Raw genomic sequence first — 18432 nt, 5'->3', positions numbered from 1 at the left:
AGACTGTTCCAGTGATATCAGGAGCTCCTCTAAGTGATTACTAATCCACCTGTTCTTTTCTTGCTCCTTTCTGTGAGAAAGCTGTCTATATAGACTTTGATCGGCATCCAGATCAAACAGGAAGTCAACCTGGATCCAGTCCAGACCTAGTTTTATTCACACAATACCTTAGGAAGTGAATCTATTTATTAATAAATTGTTAATGACTGTGTCAATTCAAGATTGACTGTGTCAATCAATCAAGTGCCATGTCGTTCAGCGTAGGCGATCCTTTCTCTCCATCTAATCCGACCTTTTGCTTTATGAACTGTGACTGTTGTGCAGCCATAATGTCAGTCCATCTATCGTTTTCATTCTCTGTCTGCCTCGTCCTCTCTTCCATTAATTTTTCCAGTTATGACGATATATTCCAGGGCCTCTTTTCTTGTGATGTGTCCAAAAAACGTTGCTAGCCATTTCCTACTTTCGTTGTGTCTTCATTGCTTATTCTGTCCGTATAAAATAAATATAGCATGCGTCTGTAAAACCATGTCGAAGCTGCAGTGATTCTGTTTGACATTTTATCATTTATGTTCCAAGATACACATCTGTACACCAGAACCGGTTGCTATTTTCTTATTTGTCAGCATATTTTTCATTTTCCTAAATGCTGTTCTTGCATTCATTGCTGCTCTATACCTGACAGCTGTTTCTCACCTCCCATCTGATGACATCCATGAACTGAGATATTTAAAACGATTGACATGTTTCAGTATTTCTTGGTCTCATTCTTTGACATTTTTCTTTGAAATTACCATTACCTCTGTTTTCTTTTAGTTTCAAGACAGACCAAGTTTTTGGCTCTTTGTATTAAATACAGGTTGTCTTCACTGTTCACTATCAGCACTGTGTCGTCTGCATAACGTATGATATTTCTGTTCTAATCCTGGTAAGCCTCGTATTTTCCTCATGATGTTTCCACTGTACAAGTACAACAGGTCAGGTTGCCAACAGAGATTTTTTTATCATTTGTAAGTCCTTTCCATCTATGTTTATGTCCTTTAGCATCTGGATTACTGTATTGCTTGAGGTTTGACTAAGTCAAAAGCTTTGGTGTAATCGATGAAACGCATGTATAAGTCTTGTTGCATTTCTACTGACTTTTCCATAATAGTTCTTAAAATGTATATTGATGTACCTTTGCCCTCTACAAATCTGTATTGCTCTTCACTGATCTCTGGTTAAATTTTGTTTCTTATTCTGAGCATTATGATTCTTAATAATTTTGTGCTCATGAGGCTGATTGTTCTGAACTGCCTGCATTCTGCTGTTTCTTTGGGAGTGGGATGAACACTGACAGTGTAGCTGGAATATACTCCTAGCAAACCTTTCTCCTGATGTTTTACAGTGATTTATTTTCCATTATGTCAGCTGCTGTCACACGACAGAATTTAATAAGACTCACTAAATCTTAAATACAGAATACACCAACAGTTAGTGTAAATATAGGAATATGTCAGTAATAAATGTGGACTGATTGACTGAGATGTTTGTGGGTCAATCACACTGAAGCAGGGGAACAATCCTATTTCTAACACCGGGGTTGAACGGATTTTAAATATTTCAACTGCACTGAATCCGAATATATGTGGTGTAAAAGTTACAAATCAGTTGATTGAATGTTATTCTGTTGAATGCTCTGACCTTCAATAAATATCAGATGTGTAAGTCATCCATACGCTGCCATGCCAGAACAGAATATGAACTGGCTGCACTGATTTTACTGTCCAGATGCCCAGGAGCTTACAAACTGTCCAGTTTCGAACTGGAACATTTTATTGTCTCGGTGTTGCACTCTAACCCCGGCAGCTGTTGCAGGATTCAAACCTCAGTCGTGGTCAAACTGCTGAAAATTGGTTGTTTTCTATGACTGAAGTGTGTTTTTATCTTCAAATAAACACAAAGTGTTTAACCGATGCCATTTGAAGAACAGAAAGCTTTGATTTAATGCTGAATGTCTGGAAAGTCTCTGCACAGACGTGTCCGGTAAAAGGAAAAAACATTTTCTGTTTGTAGAATTCATATGAGGCCGGTTTTTACACCACTTGGCCGAGCGGCTCAGACCCCACAATAATATACGATGTTTGCTCCGTCCTTCTGCTGCCAAAGCGCTCCGTCAGCTGAGCTCAAGTTATGGACTCATAAAATTATAGTACCATCACAGCTTTAGTTAGACATGTTGACTTGGCTTCTCGCTGGCCGGCTGCTGAGAGACGGCTGTACGTCTTCATCTAGTTTTAGCTTCCAAAAATAATGTGACATTGACAAATAAATACGTTGCTGATGTCTGTAGGAAACATCCTCCATCATACTGGAGGATCAAAACTCTGCAGAGCAACCAGGAGCTTTGGCTTACAAAAAAATGACGTAGTAAACAGTAAAGCTGACAGTAAATCTCTTGAAGTTTATTATGAGTTACTGACTGAACGGTTTGGTTTGTACCGTGAGTGAGTCCAGTCTACTGTGGATGCTTTTCATGGAAAAATTTGCGTGAATATGAACGTTAGTCATTAATAAGTTGCGTTTGACACAAAGAAAATGTGAAAAATTTACAAGTACATGCTGACTTGGATGAAAAGGTTGTAAAGTTTTGCTAAAAGGTGGTTCTGTTAACTAGAAATAAACAATGATAACAAACAATAAAGGCTTTAAAATGGAATATGAATATTTATCACATTAACAATGTCTGGACTGGATTTATCATTCATTTCATGCTATCTTCATTGAAAACAAATGCTTTTCTTTCAAAAATAAGAACATTTCTAAGTGACCTCAAACTTTAGAATGGTAGTGTACATGAATTGAAGTCGCTCTAAATGAGTTAAAGTTGCTCTATCTTATTTAAAGTTGCTCAAAAATGAGTTAAAGATGCTCTATAATAGTTAAAGTTGCTCTATATTTGTTAAAGTTGCTCCAAATGAGTTAAAGATGACCTACACTACTGTTCAGAAGTTTGGTGTCACCCAGAAAATTTCCTGTGATTTCCAAGTGACCCCAAACTTTTGAACGGTAGCGTATGAAGAAAAGCTGCAACCAACAAAAAAACTGAAGCTCTCACATCAGTAAAGCCTCGGACTAAAGTCCATCCAATATTGTTCCTTGAAAAATCATGGGATAAAACTTGAGTTGCAAGTTATACTCTTATTTTATTGCTTGTTATTCAGAGTCATCCTCCCTTCATTGTGTTTTATTGTGTTTTGTGGCCTCCTACTGTAGTTGTACAGCACTTTAGTTCAACTATCGGTTGTTCTTACAAGTGATTTTTAAATAAATCAGACTTTGACTCTTGATTGAAAATGTTACAGGGGTGTTTTACATGTGAGTTGTAGTAATTTTCTATTTTGCCAGTTGGTCATCTCAGTAAGAACAGATGTGTGATGGTTTCTGTAATCAGACAGAAAAAATATTTCCAAACATCTGCAACCGACCAAAATCATTTGTAAAATATACATTACATATCAGTAAATGTGTGCATTACTTGTGTTGTTTTGTAAGTGTTGTTGGTTTGTTGTTGGGGCATGCTATGGTCAGTTGCTAGGTTGATTGCTAAACTGCTGAAACATTACTATGGAAGTTGTAGCCAGAGTGTTTCTGTTGTTTTTAAGGTGCTGATAAGATGATTTCAATGTTGGAAAGTGGTTGTTTCTGTGTTTTTAACAGATTTCTGCTAAGAAACAAAGCCCTTTTTAACAAGTAATATGTATAAGTAACATTAGATCACAAAAAAGAAAAATAAGTGTGCAAGATAGACTATGAAAAATTTACTAATAATCATAATGGAGTGTCATGAGAAAGCTATGTAGAAGATGCCGATGTTTTTAATCTTTTATGAAAGTTTACTGTTTCCTTTCTTTGTCCTTCTCCCGGTTAAACTGCAGATAAACCAGTATGGGGTTTGCTGGTCTGCTGGTCTTCCCGCTGACGGCCGTTTGTGCTTCTGCATTAACGCCTTTGCGAGTCTCCTAATAAACGACGCGATTGTGGAGCGCTGTAAATGATTTCTCCTACCTCCCGCCAACAGTCACATAATTTAACGTGGACCGCAAACGGAGGAGACAGATTGATGAAACCATCTGGCCGACTCACTTTCTCTTAGTCCGGGCACCAGCTTGAAAATGATCTCCTCCAGGGTGTTGTCCAACCTGAGAGAACGAGGGGGGAGATGAAATTAAAGAGGGGCGAGGAGGAGGGAGGCAGCGGGGGAGGCGGAGGAGGAATAAAAAGAAGCAAAAGATAATGAGACAAGAACAAAATAGGTGAATGGAGGGCAGCTAATGTGTCTGAGACGAATGGAAAAGTGTTGAAAATGTCTCTTTTAAGATGACTCAGTGAGAAAAAGAAGAAACACGAACAGAGAGAAGAAGAGTCTCTCACCTGAGCATCTCCAGTGGGTTTGTCTCGTGGACCTGAATGCCACATTTAGGACAGTCGTTACTCTCCTCAAAGTGCTGCACGATACAGCTCTTACAGACTGCAGGAGAAAAAAATAGGAACAAGAATTACTGGGGATAATATTCTGATAAGTAAAAGAAAAAGATCCTGGAGCAGGGAACAGGACAGAATTGTTTGCTTGTGATGTCAGATGCTAAGAGCAAGTCGTGTTTTTTTTTTTTTACAAGGAATGCAGGGGAGTTATGGGATGATTGCCGTTGGTTTGTCTGTCTGTTTGTCTGTCTATCTGCTAGCAACATTACTCAAAAACAGACTCACAGATTTGGATGAAATTTTCAAGGAAGGTCAGAAATGAAACAAAGACCATTCATAGATCAAAGCTCCTCCAAAGTTTAGCAGCGATTGCTTCCATTCCAAAACGTTCAATAATGAACTACAAAGGTGTGGATAATGAAGAATCTCCTTGCATGGTCTCCACTAACTAGCATTTGTTTTGAGCACCATTCATTTACTGACTTGTGCTCGGCTGATTAATTTGTGGTGTGTAGGTTCTCCATCTGGACCCTACAAGCCCTAAAATTACTTCACGTAGATCCTTGAAGAAATGCAAAAAGTATGAACTGTATTTTGTTTAACACAATATGTGCAAAATGCTGGCACGTATAATGCACAGCTACTGTTTGGTTAACCACGCCCGACGGGTACGTCGGCGGGGTTATTGCATTCGGTGGAGTATCTGGCTGGGTAAGTATGTATGTATGTATGTATGTATGTGGCTATGTCCGGTCCGATATCTCTGCAACTGCTGAAGTCAGGATAATCAAACTTGGCACTGAAGATCAGTCTAAGGTCCCCTGCTCAGTTGTGGAGTTACAGGTCAGCAGATCAAGTAGGAAGGGAGATACGTACGATGATCAAAATTGATACATATTGCATCATTTGTATAGGGAGGACAGGGGGCGGTTCTGCCCTCTACTGAGGGCTCATCTAGTTATTACTGCCAAGGAACGTCACAGAGTTATGTAACGATTGGTGTCTGTCTGTCTGTCTGTCTGTCTGTCTGTCTGTTTGCAACATCACTCAAAAGCAGACTAACGGATTTGGACGACATTTTCAGGGAAGGTCAGAAATGATACAAGGACCAAGTGATCAGATTTTGGCAGTGATGCGGCTTATAGTCTGGATCCATGGATTTATTAAAGATTTCTGTATCATTGCGAGACAGAGGCACAGCGTCACTGTAACCATGACAACAAGTGAACACTATGTCAGCTGCCTGTTGTCGATCACATGATTGTGATCTTACTAAAAATCCACCGCTGTGGACTTATCAATCAGTAATGATACAAGGAAGAACTGATTAAATTGTGGGGGTGTTGCCGAGTCCCATCAATTCCCACCGCTCGCTACATATTTAGTTCACACAATACGGTAGCAGTACATAACGTACATACGCATAGCACACGCCTGTGCCCAGGTCATTTTGTTTGTGGGTATATCTATATTAAAAGGACGCATTTTATGCTGTTGTGAATTCTGATCATCAGTAACTAATAAACAAATGCTGCATTTTTGACAATGCAATAGGAGGAATGAGCAGCCTTGGAGGAGTACTGTGCTCTGTGAATGCTTTTCTTGTCTATAAATATCATTGTATTGAGCAAATAATAAGAAAGTGTGCCTCCCCAATGTGGATAATGATCTCAGCCCTGTCACTCTGTTAAACCTGTCAATGAAGGTAACTTTCCTTATGTACTGCACTCTCTGAATGCTTCTCTAGTTGATATCATTATTGGGGGTTTTTTGTTCTTCTTTTTGGAGGATGAGCTGCTAATTGGAATATTCACTTACAAGCTTGTAAACACATTTGCTGGCAGGTTACTCAGAAATTATTTATCAAACTGTTAAATAATTATGTTAATCAACAATTCAAAAGTGATGGCTGATTTTGATTATTTAATTTTCAATAAATTTTTATTTATTGTTACTTTTGTGAGTTTCAAGTGATTTCAGTGAGAATTGTGGGTTTTTCCTTCTTTAACTGAGGGGTACCAACAATTTTGTCCACGTGTGTATTATTAATGCTCACATCTACTTACAGCTGAGAACTGGAGATATTTGGAAGTCTGATAAGTCTCTCGATAAAAACAGTCTAAGCCTCTTTGTCTTAGTCGACTCAACAAAACCTGAAACTCCAGTTCCAGATGATGGACATGCTTAGCCGTTTAGATGTCTGTTTAGTTGTGTTTGCTTGAGCTGAGTTGGATAGTTTTGTGTAGTGTCTAGTTGGTCTTTTTTAGTCACTTTGGGAAGCCTGTCCAGTGTTTTTGATTTTTATGCCTTTTATATCATAAATACTTTACTTTGTGACTATCCATCCATCCATTATCTATACACCGCTTTATCCTCACTGGGGTCGCGGGGGGTGCTGGAGTCTATCCCAGCTGACTCGGGCGAAGGCAGGGGACACCCTGGACAGGTCACCAGTCTGTCACAGGGCTACTTTGTGACTATGTATACTTTAATAAGAAAAACACAAAATGAATATTATGATATTGGTTATCAGTTTTTTTTTTGGTCAACCAGGTTTATTTCTTTAGACTCTATACACCGATCAGCCACAACATTAAAACCACTGATCTAACATTAGTCAGGTTATCAAAATGCTGGGAAACTTTGGGTTCCAGTATTAATGTGGATATTTGACATGTGCTACCTTCTTAACATACATATTTTTTACAGACAGCAGTGGCGTCTTCCAGCAGAACAATAAAGCCTGCCACACTGCAAAAACTCCTCCAAAAAGGCTCCAGGATCATAACCAAGAGCTCAAGGCCTCCAAAACACTCCCTGGAAGAAGTCTGATTCACAGAGGTCCCACCATCCGACCAGCAGGACCCAAATAATTTGCTTTCCATGGTCCAGCTTTGGCAACTCAAAGGGAAAGTAGACAATATCAAACAGGTGGTAACTGGGTCTTTCCAGAATTGAAGGACATTTTACGCCCCACCCACTAAATTTCAAATAATCCATGTACAAAATACTAAAATATGCAGGTGTTGTGTAAATTTACTTGTCCTGAAACCAAATCTAAAAAAAAAAAAAATTAGGAGGAAAGAATGGCTGAAAATAATTTTTAAAATACCAAATCAGTCTGGAGTTCCCCCAAAAACACCATTTTTCTCTTGTCCCACCTCTCTGATGACCAAACTGAATCTCAAATTAAACAGTTAAAATTAAATTTAAATCTTCTTTTTTTATCAACATAATATTTTAAATAATAATAACTGTTACTATAACCTTTATAGGTGGTAGAGGAAGAAGAAAATAGTGAATCACGTGAAACCCTGGAATGAACATCATCAAACAGTTTTCCTAAAGAATGGGTAGAGCAAAGCTGTGTCCTCTCTTCTATTTTTTCATCTTTTCATCACAATGCCTCACTCTACCTCATATTATCAGGATCAGACTCATTCTTTGGACTGTTTTCCATCAGTCAGTTTGTCCTCTTGGTCAGCAGTAACAGCTAGCTAAATATCTAGCTTCTACTGCTGAGAAAAAGATCACATTAGCATGGATTAGCAACCCTGTTACTGTGATTAGAGTAGGGTCAGCAAACAACAAATAAAATATGGAATACAAATGCTACCATTGATGAGTAACCTGAGCCAATCAAGCCTTTGATAGTTTATTACCTATTATTGATCAATATGGAGCAGAACACTGCAAAAGAGAAGGTTGATTTTTCAAAAATTTGCAAGCCCAAATGTCCTTCAATTCTTGAATGAACCTTTTCAGAGGGTGTTTTATGCATGATTTGACTCTTTCTGCATAAAGTGGACCAGCTGTATGCTTCCTCCTTCAGTCAAGAGGAACAACTTATTACAAGGGAGATCTATTACGAGTGTAAAAATGTATTACAGTAAAAAGCAAAACTGGTACTACAAATGATGCCACAGAGGAATGCTGGTAGAAGACTGTTCACTGTGTAAGCTCTGTTTTACCGCTCAGTGTACTCCGGTTTAGGTCTGACGATGAAGGATATGTGAAAATCGTTCAAATTAAAGCAACATTAATATTATTTGCTGAATATTCTCTGTGATAGAAATAACCCTCATCTGACTTTTAACCTTGAAGCGGCACCATATGAAAAACTCTAATTAGCTTTCTATATTTGAAGTTTTTTAAGCTGTGCATGTTTCTCCCACTCAGCTGCTCACAGTATTATTCTACAGAATGTGAAATGAAAGCAGTATTAACTTGCTTCTAACTGATAAGGATGGGTGACTTTATTCACACAATGTGACAGTTTCTAACTATTCTGATGATTTCTTATCATATTTTTTTTACATGTAACACAAAAAAAATGTCGCTTCGTTTCACTGATTTCAGCCTCCTCATCTCCTCTGTTCTCTGTTGCCCTGACTGTGACCTGAATAGTTAATCTCAGCATCACAAAGGACGTCTCAATTCCTTAGATGCATCTCGAGAATTGAGAATGGAAAATGTGCAGGTGAATCCTCACTGAAGTCATTCTGACAATAAAACAGATGACGTCGGAGCTGATTCACTTGTAGCTTCACGATTACACGAAGACTTGGAGATTTTTTTGTACAGAATCCAATTCCAGTGAACCGCTAATTTGGGGCAAATTTTGGAACAAGGCAAATACAAGAAGAAAAGCACTGAGAGCGTAACACTCTGCTGCTCAGTCGTATGATTTCTGATGGATGAAATCTTTAAACAATTTGTGGTCTGCAGCGGTGGATTTGTAGCAGGATTGCAATCATGTGATCATCAGCAGGCAGCTGACGTAGTGTTCATTTGTTGTCAGAGTGATGCTACCTCGCAACGATACAGAAATCTTGAACAAATCCGTGGATCCAGACTATAAGCCGCATCGTTGCCAAAATCTGATCACTTGGTCCTTGTGTCATTTGTCCTTCCCTGAAAATTTAATTTAAATCTGTGGGTCCGTTTTTGAGTTTTGCTGCTTGCAGACAGACGAACAGACAAATCAATGTTGACCGTCACATAACTCCATCGTGTTCCTTGACAGAGTAAAAATGCATGACATCTACACATTTTACTTAAGTTCTGCTACACTGTGGATGTAATCCCTAGTAAATACATACCATAATTTAGTGTGAACATAAAATACAGCAGTGGGTTAACACTAAACAACAGACAGACCATGCAGCTGCACTACACGTCAGACTTAATTGATGCTGCTTTATAAACAACTGCTTCAAGGCGAAGAAGATGTCTTGTTTAGTTAGATGTCTGTTGCCTCAACCTCTCCCTCCTCCACTTGCATCTCTGATTTGAGGGACTATGATGCGAGCAGAGGAGTCGAGAAAAGGAATTGAGGATTTACAAACTGAGAAAGGAGATGTAGGGAAAGAAGCGTTTGACTCACAGGTGTGCAGGCACTCGGTGACCGTGGTCGGTTTGATCAGGTATCCTCGACACAGGTAGCAGGTGATGAAATGGTTAAAGTCTCTCACCAAGTGCTTCCTGCCCGTAGCAGCCATGTTTGCAATTTTTCTTTTTTGCAGCAACCTGGAGTTTAAAGCCGAAGGGGAAAGTTACCCTCTAGCTTTTGGAGAGTCAGACGTCCATTCACAACAGCAGAAGGGTTTACAGAGCTAGAGTTTGTTTTGTTAAGTTGAATTAGGCGTCAAGAGTTGTACAATCCACCACCACTGGCTAAAGTTAGTCCAGGATGATGCATACAAGCCTTCAGCAGATCCTACTGTGTAAAATCCTGCTCCATCCTTGACTCGAACTCTGTTTTACAGTCAGATCTTCTTCAGGAACATCTTTTGCTCTTCACCCAACCGAAGCTTATCCAATAATCCAACCCTTTCTCAAGCAAATTTTTTTCCAGAATGGTCAAAGAATAAGAAGAGTCGCCGTCCTCCCTGTCGCAGCCAAAGTGCCATTTTTTAGTCCATGAAGGGTCACAAGTGAGATAAAGTGAAGCCAAACGCTCCTGTGTCACCCGAGTCGGCTCATCTTGGACAGTGAAATTTTTAACTCACAAAGACGTCACCTGGAGAGAATAAAATAAAAAAAAAATCAGGGTAGAGCAGAAGCAGTTTTGTGCAGAGTACCAAAAAGAACAAAGTTTTTTAAAGAGAATACAAATTGTCACATAAAACGTGATGTTTAGACTCTTATCCAGTAGAGAGGCGTCTGATCGGTCACTGATTCTCTCTACAGCAGGACAAAATACAGCCAGACTCCTAAAAAACAGGAGGTTTAGCAACAAAAAGATCAAGCAGTCCTGCAACAGATGGTCACCGAGTTCTGATCTCAGCATCACCGAGTCAGTCTGAGGTTACAAGAAGAGACAAAAAGACACCGAAACTAAAGAAAAACTGCAGCAGCTACAAGATGCTTGAAACACGAAGCAGCTAGAAAGTCTGTCAAGAGATCTGGTGCTGTTTTAAAGGCAAGAAATGTCCTCCCTTTACTTTTAGTACCTCAAACTTCAACACAGTTGCACTCAAATACATGAAAATAGACAAGAAACTGGGAAAAAAGGGCACTGAATTAAAACAAAGATCTTCCAAAAAATCTAAACAAAAAGAACTAACTGTAGCATTTAAGTCTGTCTAGATGCTTTTTACGCTAAAATAAAGATTTACAAAGTGCTCTAGAAGCAAAAAGCAAATCTGTGCACCAGAAAAGAACACATTACCGGACAGCTTTAAACACAATAAAAGAAAAACTCTACAGAAGCTACACATGAATCTCTAACCGGTTGTCTTAGCTGTCTAGTAAGTAAAAACTGTGCAGGTTTGAGTTCAGCTTCATGTACTCCAAAGAGGGAAGAGTTTAGTATTTCCACAGTGAATTAAGAGAAGAAGATGGAAGAGTCTGCAAAAGATTAAAAGTTTACAGATAAAGTAAGCAAGATGCAAAAGCTCCAAGATTCAAAGAAGCTGACGGATTCAGAAAGAGTCAAGAGGTTAATTAATAGAAAGAAATCTGAGATGGAAGAAAGTTTGAATTTGTAGATTTATTTTCAGGAAATGCAACCAAATTCAAAGCACAAGCTCGGAACGGACAGATCTTATAACACATACATTAATGTGTTTAAATGCAATTCACATTCACTGATCTCCATGCAGATTTTCAGTTTTTAAGTCAAACTTTTTCCTTGTGCGTTACTCTGTCTCTTTCAACATTCAGCTGTGATAAAAACTCAACACATTCTGTTGGATTCAACACCATTTTGTGTCAGACGCCGTCTAACTTTTGACTCTAACTTTTCACTGCAATCTAAAGTCCTGCAACTCTATGAAAAAAGCACAACCATAAAGAAATGGAGAGGACTTAGAAATTGTGTTTCATGACACAATTCAAGTTCCTTCATCCCCAAAAAATAAAACAAAACCCTGAAGAAACAAAAAAAGATTATTTTAGATTAATTGATTGATATAAAGACCTGGTCATTCAGTATATTCAGGTAGCCAGCTGACCTCATTCTTTGGGAACATAACGTTGCTGAACCTGACCAACCCCAGATCATAACTCTCACCCCCACAGTCTGGTAGGCACTCGCCATGATGGATGCATCACTTCATCTGCCTCTCTTCTGACCCTGATGCTCCCATCACTGTGGAACAGGGTAAACCTGGACTCATCAGACCACATGACCTTCTTCCATAGCTCCAGAGTCCAATCTTTATGCTACCTAGCAAACTGAAGCCTTTTTTCTGATTAGCCTCACTGATCAGTGGTTTTCTTAGAGCTGCACAGCTGTTTAGTCCCAATCCCCTGAGTTCATTTCGCATTGTGTGTGGAAATGTTTTCGCTTTCACTATTAGACATTGCCGAGAGTTCTACTGTTGGTTTCCTATGATCATCTGTTTGTTCTGACCATAGACTGTATATAAAGATGGACGTAGCATCTGGCTCCAAAATTGAAGCCAACCCGGAAGTGTCAAAAACTTGCAATATCACGCCGTCCGCTAGGGTTGGCTCCAAAAAGCTTTTGCTCCATAGGCCCCAATTCATTTTTGGAAAAAATAAAATGTGATAGACTGATTTTCTACAGCTCAGGATTTTTTCCCCGTTAGTTTTCATGGTCAAAATGAGAGATCGGGTGGCCGATCTTAAAATAAATCAATACTGAATTTTAAATAAATCGTTAAAGTTGGCGGAGCTAGGGGGCGTGGCTATACTTGATTGACAGTCCCATAGACTGGTCCTGCCCCGAGTTGCTCTCCGGTCCAGCCTGTTTGATGACGCTTTTTATGTCACTGGCTCCAAAAAATCCAAAATGGCGACCAGGAAGTAGCAAAATCCGGACTTCATTTTCTCGACGTTGAAACCAACGGGTGACGTCACGGTTAGTTTACGCCTGGTTCTGACCACATTTGTTCCCTGAAGATGATGGTTCACCACTATCTTTCAGGTTTAAATAATGCATTGGATAATTTTTAACTTGATTTTAGTAGTTTCAGAAATCTCCTTAGTTGTTTTCTTTGCTTGATGCAGGCCAATAATTTGACCCTTCTGAGACAGATGAACATCATTTCCATGACCACAGGATATGTCTTCCAACATGATTGTTAAAGAAATGAGAAGCTCCTCACTACATTAGCAAAGGTTAAATAAGTTGTTACAGCTGAAAAGTATTCATCCCTGGAGTAATTATCCAATGGAAGACTCTTACCTATTTGATTAGTTAAATCCAGGTGGCGACTTTTTTTTTGGACAGGCAGTGTATATATTTTACTACTGAATTTCTCATTTGTTTCCGTATTTGTCTCCTACACATGTTCTGCATAAACACTGGCTGCAGTTCATCCCAGTTCCACAAAAACGTTTCTGAATTTCGGTCCTATTATGACTGTCAGGTAGAGCTGAAACGCTCGTAGTTTATGACAAAAAAATGCAGAATTTTTTGTACTTCAAGAATCTGGTTTCAATAAACAGTTTATTTTGGGAAATGTTGGAAAGAAGTAAGTAGAATAAGGTCATTTCGATGAAATCACAAGAGTTTATATTAGATTTGGTTCAGTTTCCATCACGGTTGAGTAGTTCGAAGACTGTGGGACAATTCAAAACTCTAAAGCTGTCAAAAATGTTGTGATTTTTGGCAATTAAACACAGATATTCACACAATACACAACTTTTCTGTGTGTTTCCCTTCTTGTAAGATCTGTAGTTTGTACCTGTTTTGAGAATTATTCATCAGTAATTAATATGATTAATAAAAACATTGACGGAATCATTCTCTAACCAGATGGTTCTGACCTACATGCATCCACTTCTGGATTCCCATTACTATGAATAGCCAACCTCTCCAACTTGCCCCCATTCTATCCCCACTTTGATGGATCTGAATGAATTTTGGTTTCAAATATAGACGCTGAGCTGCTTCACTCTGGCGGCTGCAAGCGCAATTGGAAGTTTCATATTTACTGTGCAAACCTCTTTTCTAAAAGCATTTATTTTAATGGGAGGGCGTCAGAGCTGCAGTTACAGTAAATGATCGGCGAATGTTTCTGGATGTGGGATTAGTCACTGTTCTCGGCTCTGATTCATTCCTCTTTGTAAACAAGCGGCAGTCTCTCCATTACTAGATAATAACAGGATAGCATCAAATATTAATCATCATGCAAATGACTGTAATAACAGTTGCTGAATAATCTGTATTGAGTCGACAGGTTGTGTTTATTCAGCTCATTTAGGTCTGACTGATGTTTGCTATGAGTTTAGCATACATCAGACTTTTGTTGCTTCTATGAGTTTTGTTGCTTCTATTTCATATGACTTCATTATTTTGAGCCATAAACTGCTCATGTGATAAATAGTAGTGAGAATATGCCAATGAATGATGGTGTCAGAAGTAAACACAGTGAAGATTCAAATGTAACAGACATTAAAAGTGACTCTTGGATGAACCGATCTGTGGCTAATAAAACTTCACCCACATATGCATAACTGCACTTTGAGTTTGCAGTGATCTGTCAATGTAGGAGACAGATGAAATTAGAGATAAATATGAATGAAACAAAGTCCATGTATATGTCTATTCATCGATTCAGTTGTCAACCAGAATTTATTTGAATTGGAAAACTTTGCTTATTCTGTCAAATACTTGTATTTGGCAAAAATTTGATTAATCACAATTAATTAATTACAAAATTTAAGAAACAATGAAGGAATTTTCATTTTTTAAAAATACTTCCTGTAGATGGCGTCCTCCTGTACGAATGCATTCTTGAAATCTGCTGTAGAGATTCCTCATTGACCGCTGCAACATCTCAGCTGGGATACTTTGAATTTCATCCAGAATTCTCTGTTTTGACTCATCCAGAGTTCTTGGTCAAGTCGTGTACACTTTACACTTATGATAGCCCAGGCAGATTTCAAGAACGCATTCGTACAGGAGGACGCCATCTACAGGCAGTAATTTTTAAAAAATGAAAATTCCTTCATTGTTTCTTAAATGGCATGTTTTAAGGTTTCAATTAGTATGAATAAATTATTTTTCTTCCATCACTCTTGGTTTTATTGGATTGTTAAGAAGTTCCCGTTTTTTTGTGTCACCCTGTATAACAAAACATCTCACGATTTGAACTGTCACCATTAATAATTCATCATTTTTTCATTAAATAGTATTCAAACTTGTATGTATTTGTCCCTAAGACCCCACAGACTAGTGTTGATCGGCTCCTATTATTAAAAATAATTAATAAATATAAATGTTTCTTTAATTGTTTGTGGTGTTACTGTGGTGTTGTTCACCTGCTGCAGGTTTGTGCACTTCATGTAACTCCAGACTGAAATATTACAATAACAGAGGTTGTTACTGCAACTTTTTCATCACTGCTGCACTTTATTCCTCCATCAATTTAAACTACGACACATGGCCTAAACTGCACGTGGACGCGCAGTGTGTGTGCGTGCGTCAGGTGTGTGCACGCAGCCAGATTCAGGAAGAAACTGCACTCAGAGGAAGCATTCACACTTCGGCTTCTTTCTGCTTCTTTGCTAGAAAAATCCCAGAGTGCGCAGCTCAGAAATCCCCTCAGTGTCAATGAGACGACTGCTGGCGGGCGGGCGCACACGCACACGCACAGAGCGGATCTGCTTATCTCATCGTTAAGGCGCGTCACGCTCTACGTCACCTGTGTCAAAACAACATCAATGGACGACGACACGCGCGTTACAGCGACGCGCACCCGCATGTCAACGCAACGCATGTGCGCGCGTGTCGCAGCTCGTCGTCGTCACGCACGCACGCACGCACGCATCGAAGGTAAAAGTTGCACAGCTTCACGTCTCGGCCTCTCCACGAACCAAACCTGCACGAAGGCACAGCGATCCCGCATGTGCGTGTGCGCGGCGACGCACTTTGGCGAGGGAGGAGGGGAGACAGGGGGAAGGGAGGGGGGAGTAGGTCCAGCCAGCAGCGTCAAAGTTTGGCTGAAACGTAACGACATGAATCCGACATCAGCGCACAAATAACGAGGAATTACAAAAAAGAAAGAAACGCTCCTCACCTCCGTCCACACTTTCACCACACGCGCCCCCGGACTTGTGGGCGCCGCGGCCGGCCAGGAATGTCCACCATGACGCCGCCTGGTCCTCCCGGTCGGTCCGCTCCGTGCACTGGGAGCAGAGAACACGGAACTGGTCGGCTCGGATCTGCCCCAGTCCGCCCAGCAGGCAGCAAGCGGCAGGCAGCAGAGAGCAGCGGTGGGCGGGGAGCCACCAGCAGCAGGCAGGGCTCGGAAACTGAAAGCGGTTGTGTAACTGAGTGACTATTGGCCCACAACACACACACACACACACACACACACACACACACACACACACACGCACGTACACACACATACACACGAACAGCAATGGAGCGCTCACTTCAGTTGTTGAGTCTGACCTGACTGCACAGTTTTATTCATTCTACACATTTTAATGTAAAAAATAGAAATAAATGAAAAAATAGCTTCATTTTTCACGTTAATGAGGCTCCAGACAACAGTCAGCTCCAAACATGGTAAGATCGTCATTTCTGCCCCTTTTGTTTTTAATGTGAAGAAAAAACTACTAAAAGGTCCATGAAATGTGTTAAAACAAAGTTAATGTTTTCATGTAAAAAAACATAGAAATTGGTACATTTCTTAAAGTCTGGGCCAGAGAACAATGAAACGTTTTGGGAATGTTCCGCCTGTGTTCAGTGCATCTTTATGGCAAACGTTTCACAACCTTCATTTTGGAAACTTTCATCAATGTCTGCAAAAGGTTTGCTTTTTTTGGCGGGGGGGAATAAAACGGTATAGGAAATGTGTCCTGAGGGCTACCTAAAGGTTCTTTGAAGGTTTATCTAAATAACCGTCGGGCTTTTATCCTTTCAAGTGATGTTCCGAACATTCCCTAAAGGTTAAGGAACATTTTCAGAAATGCAGGTATAAAAAAAAATGCCTGGTGATTTTTTCTGAAATAACTTTCAGACAACAAACATTCCCTGAAGGTCCTCTGAAGATCACTTAATATACCTATTGTAACATCTGTCACTTAAGGTTACCATTTGCTGGGTGAACACTTTCAGAAATGCGGCCATCATAATAAGGCCTTGAGAGATTTTTCCAGAATGACCTTTAGGGAACTGTCCCGGAGCGTTCCCTCAAGGTCCTCTGAAGGTTTCACACATTGCCTTTAAGGAAGGTTCCCTGAAGGTTACTCTTTTGTGGGTGAACATTTTCAGAAACGCAGCCATTGCAAGAGAGCCTTGTGGGGTTTTTCCAAAATAACTTTTAGGGAGCATTCCTTGAAGGTCCATGAAGGTATCACAAAACAAGCTAAAGAGAATATTCTCTGAAGGTCCTCTGAAGATCATGAAATACCTTTAGGGAACATTCTAGATATTCTTAAATTTTCTTTCATTCTTAATATTCTTAAAGGTTACTGTTTGCTGGGTGAACAATTTCAGAAATGCAGCCCCTACAAAAAGGCCTTGAGGGGTTTTTCCAAAATGACCTTTAGCAAATTGTCAGTGAACGTTCCCTGAAGGTCCTCTGAAGGTTTCACGCATCACCTTCAAGGAAGGTTCTCTGGAGGTTACTCTTTATTGGGTGAACACTTTGAGAAATGCAGTTATTGAAACAGTTCCTCATAGTGTTTTTCCCCTAATGAACTTCAGGGAACGATCAAGAAACATTCCATGAAGGTCCCATAAAGGTTATACAAAATAACCCTCAAGGAATGTTTCTTAACCTTTGGAGAACATTCCCTAAAGGGTAAAGAACATTTTCAGAAATGCCTTGTAGGTTTTTCTGAAATAACTTTTAGGCAACATTTCATGAAGTTCCTCTGATGGTCATAAAAAATAATCGTCAAACCTTCATGCAACATTCCCCAAAGGTTACTGGGTGAACATTTTCAGAAATGCAGCCATCGCAACAAAACCTTGTGGGATTTTCCAAAATAGCCTTTTGGGAACATTCCCTGAAGGTCCATGAAGGTTTAGCAAAACAAGTTAAAAGGAACATTCTCTGAAGGTCCTCTGAAGATCACTGGACACCTTTAAGGAACATCTATCCTTAAAGGTTACTGTTTGTCGGATAAATCATTTCAGAAATGTGGCCATCAATAAACGGCCTTGAGAGGTTGTTCCGAAATAACCTTTAGGGAACATTCCCTGAAATTCCTCTGAAGGTTTCTAAAAGTAACTTTCATTTCATTTTTATGTTCCCTAAGAGTTACTGCTTGCTGGGTGAACATTTTCAGAAAGGCAGTCATTGCAAAAGTTCCTCATGGTATTTTTTTCCCTCATGAGCTTCAGGGAACCATCAGGAGTCTTTCTCTGAAGGTCCTCTTAAGGTTTTCCAAAAACGCTTTGTGGGGTGTTTCCAAACTAACCATCACAGAACCATCAGAGATTGTTACCTGAAGATTACCCGGCGGTACTGTAAAGATTTTTTACAAAATAACCTTTAGGGAACATGACTTGAAGGTTTCCAGAAGGTTGCTATT

At 39.6% G+C, this 18432-nt stretch overlaps 1 protein-coding gene across 2 annotated transcripts in view; it reads right to left on the bottom strand.

The window, feature by feature from the left end:
• The window catches only part of LOC110964933 (polycomb group RING finger protein 5-B), a 42257-nt gene extending 26036 nt beyond the window's left edge, over positions 1–16221 (bottom strand). Inside the window, exons 1-4 of one of the 2 annotated variants that reach the window (XM_022213796.2) lie at positions 15960–16221; positions 9851–10486; positions 4414–4510; positions 4126–4181 (exon numbers count right to left, since the gene is read on the bottom strand). In XM_022213796.2, the coding sequence (XP_022069488.1) occupies positions 4126–4181; positions 4414–4510; positions 9851–9965 (268 nt within the window). In that variant the 5' untranslated portion in view covers positions 9966–10486; positions 15960–16221. The remainder of the gene's footprint in view (positions 1–4125; positions 4182–4413; positions 4511–9850; positions 10487–15959) is intronic. The other variant, XM_022213797.2, reaches the window with a different exon arrangement.
• Positions 16222–18432: the final 2211 nt, after the last annotated feature.

The sequence above is a fragment of the Acanthochromis polyacanthus genome, chromosome 15 (assembly GCF_021347895.1).
Source record: "Acanthochromis polyacanthus isolate Apoly-LR-REF ecotype Palm Island chromosome 15, KAUST_Apoly_ChrSc, whole genome shotgun sequence".
NCBI classification, from domain to species: domain Eukaryota; kingdom Metazoa; phylum Chordata; class Actinopteri; family Pomacentridae; genus Acanthochromis; species Acanthochromis polyacanthus.
This window is presented reverse-complemented; position numbering and strand designations above follow the sequence as displayed.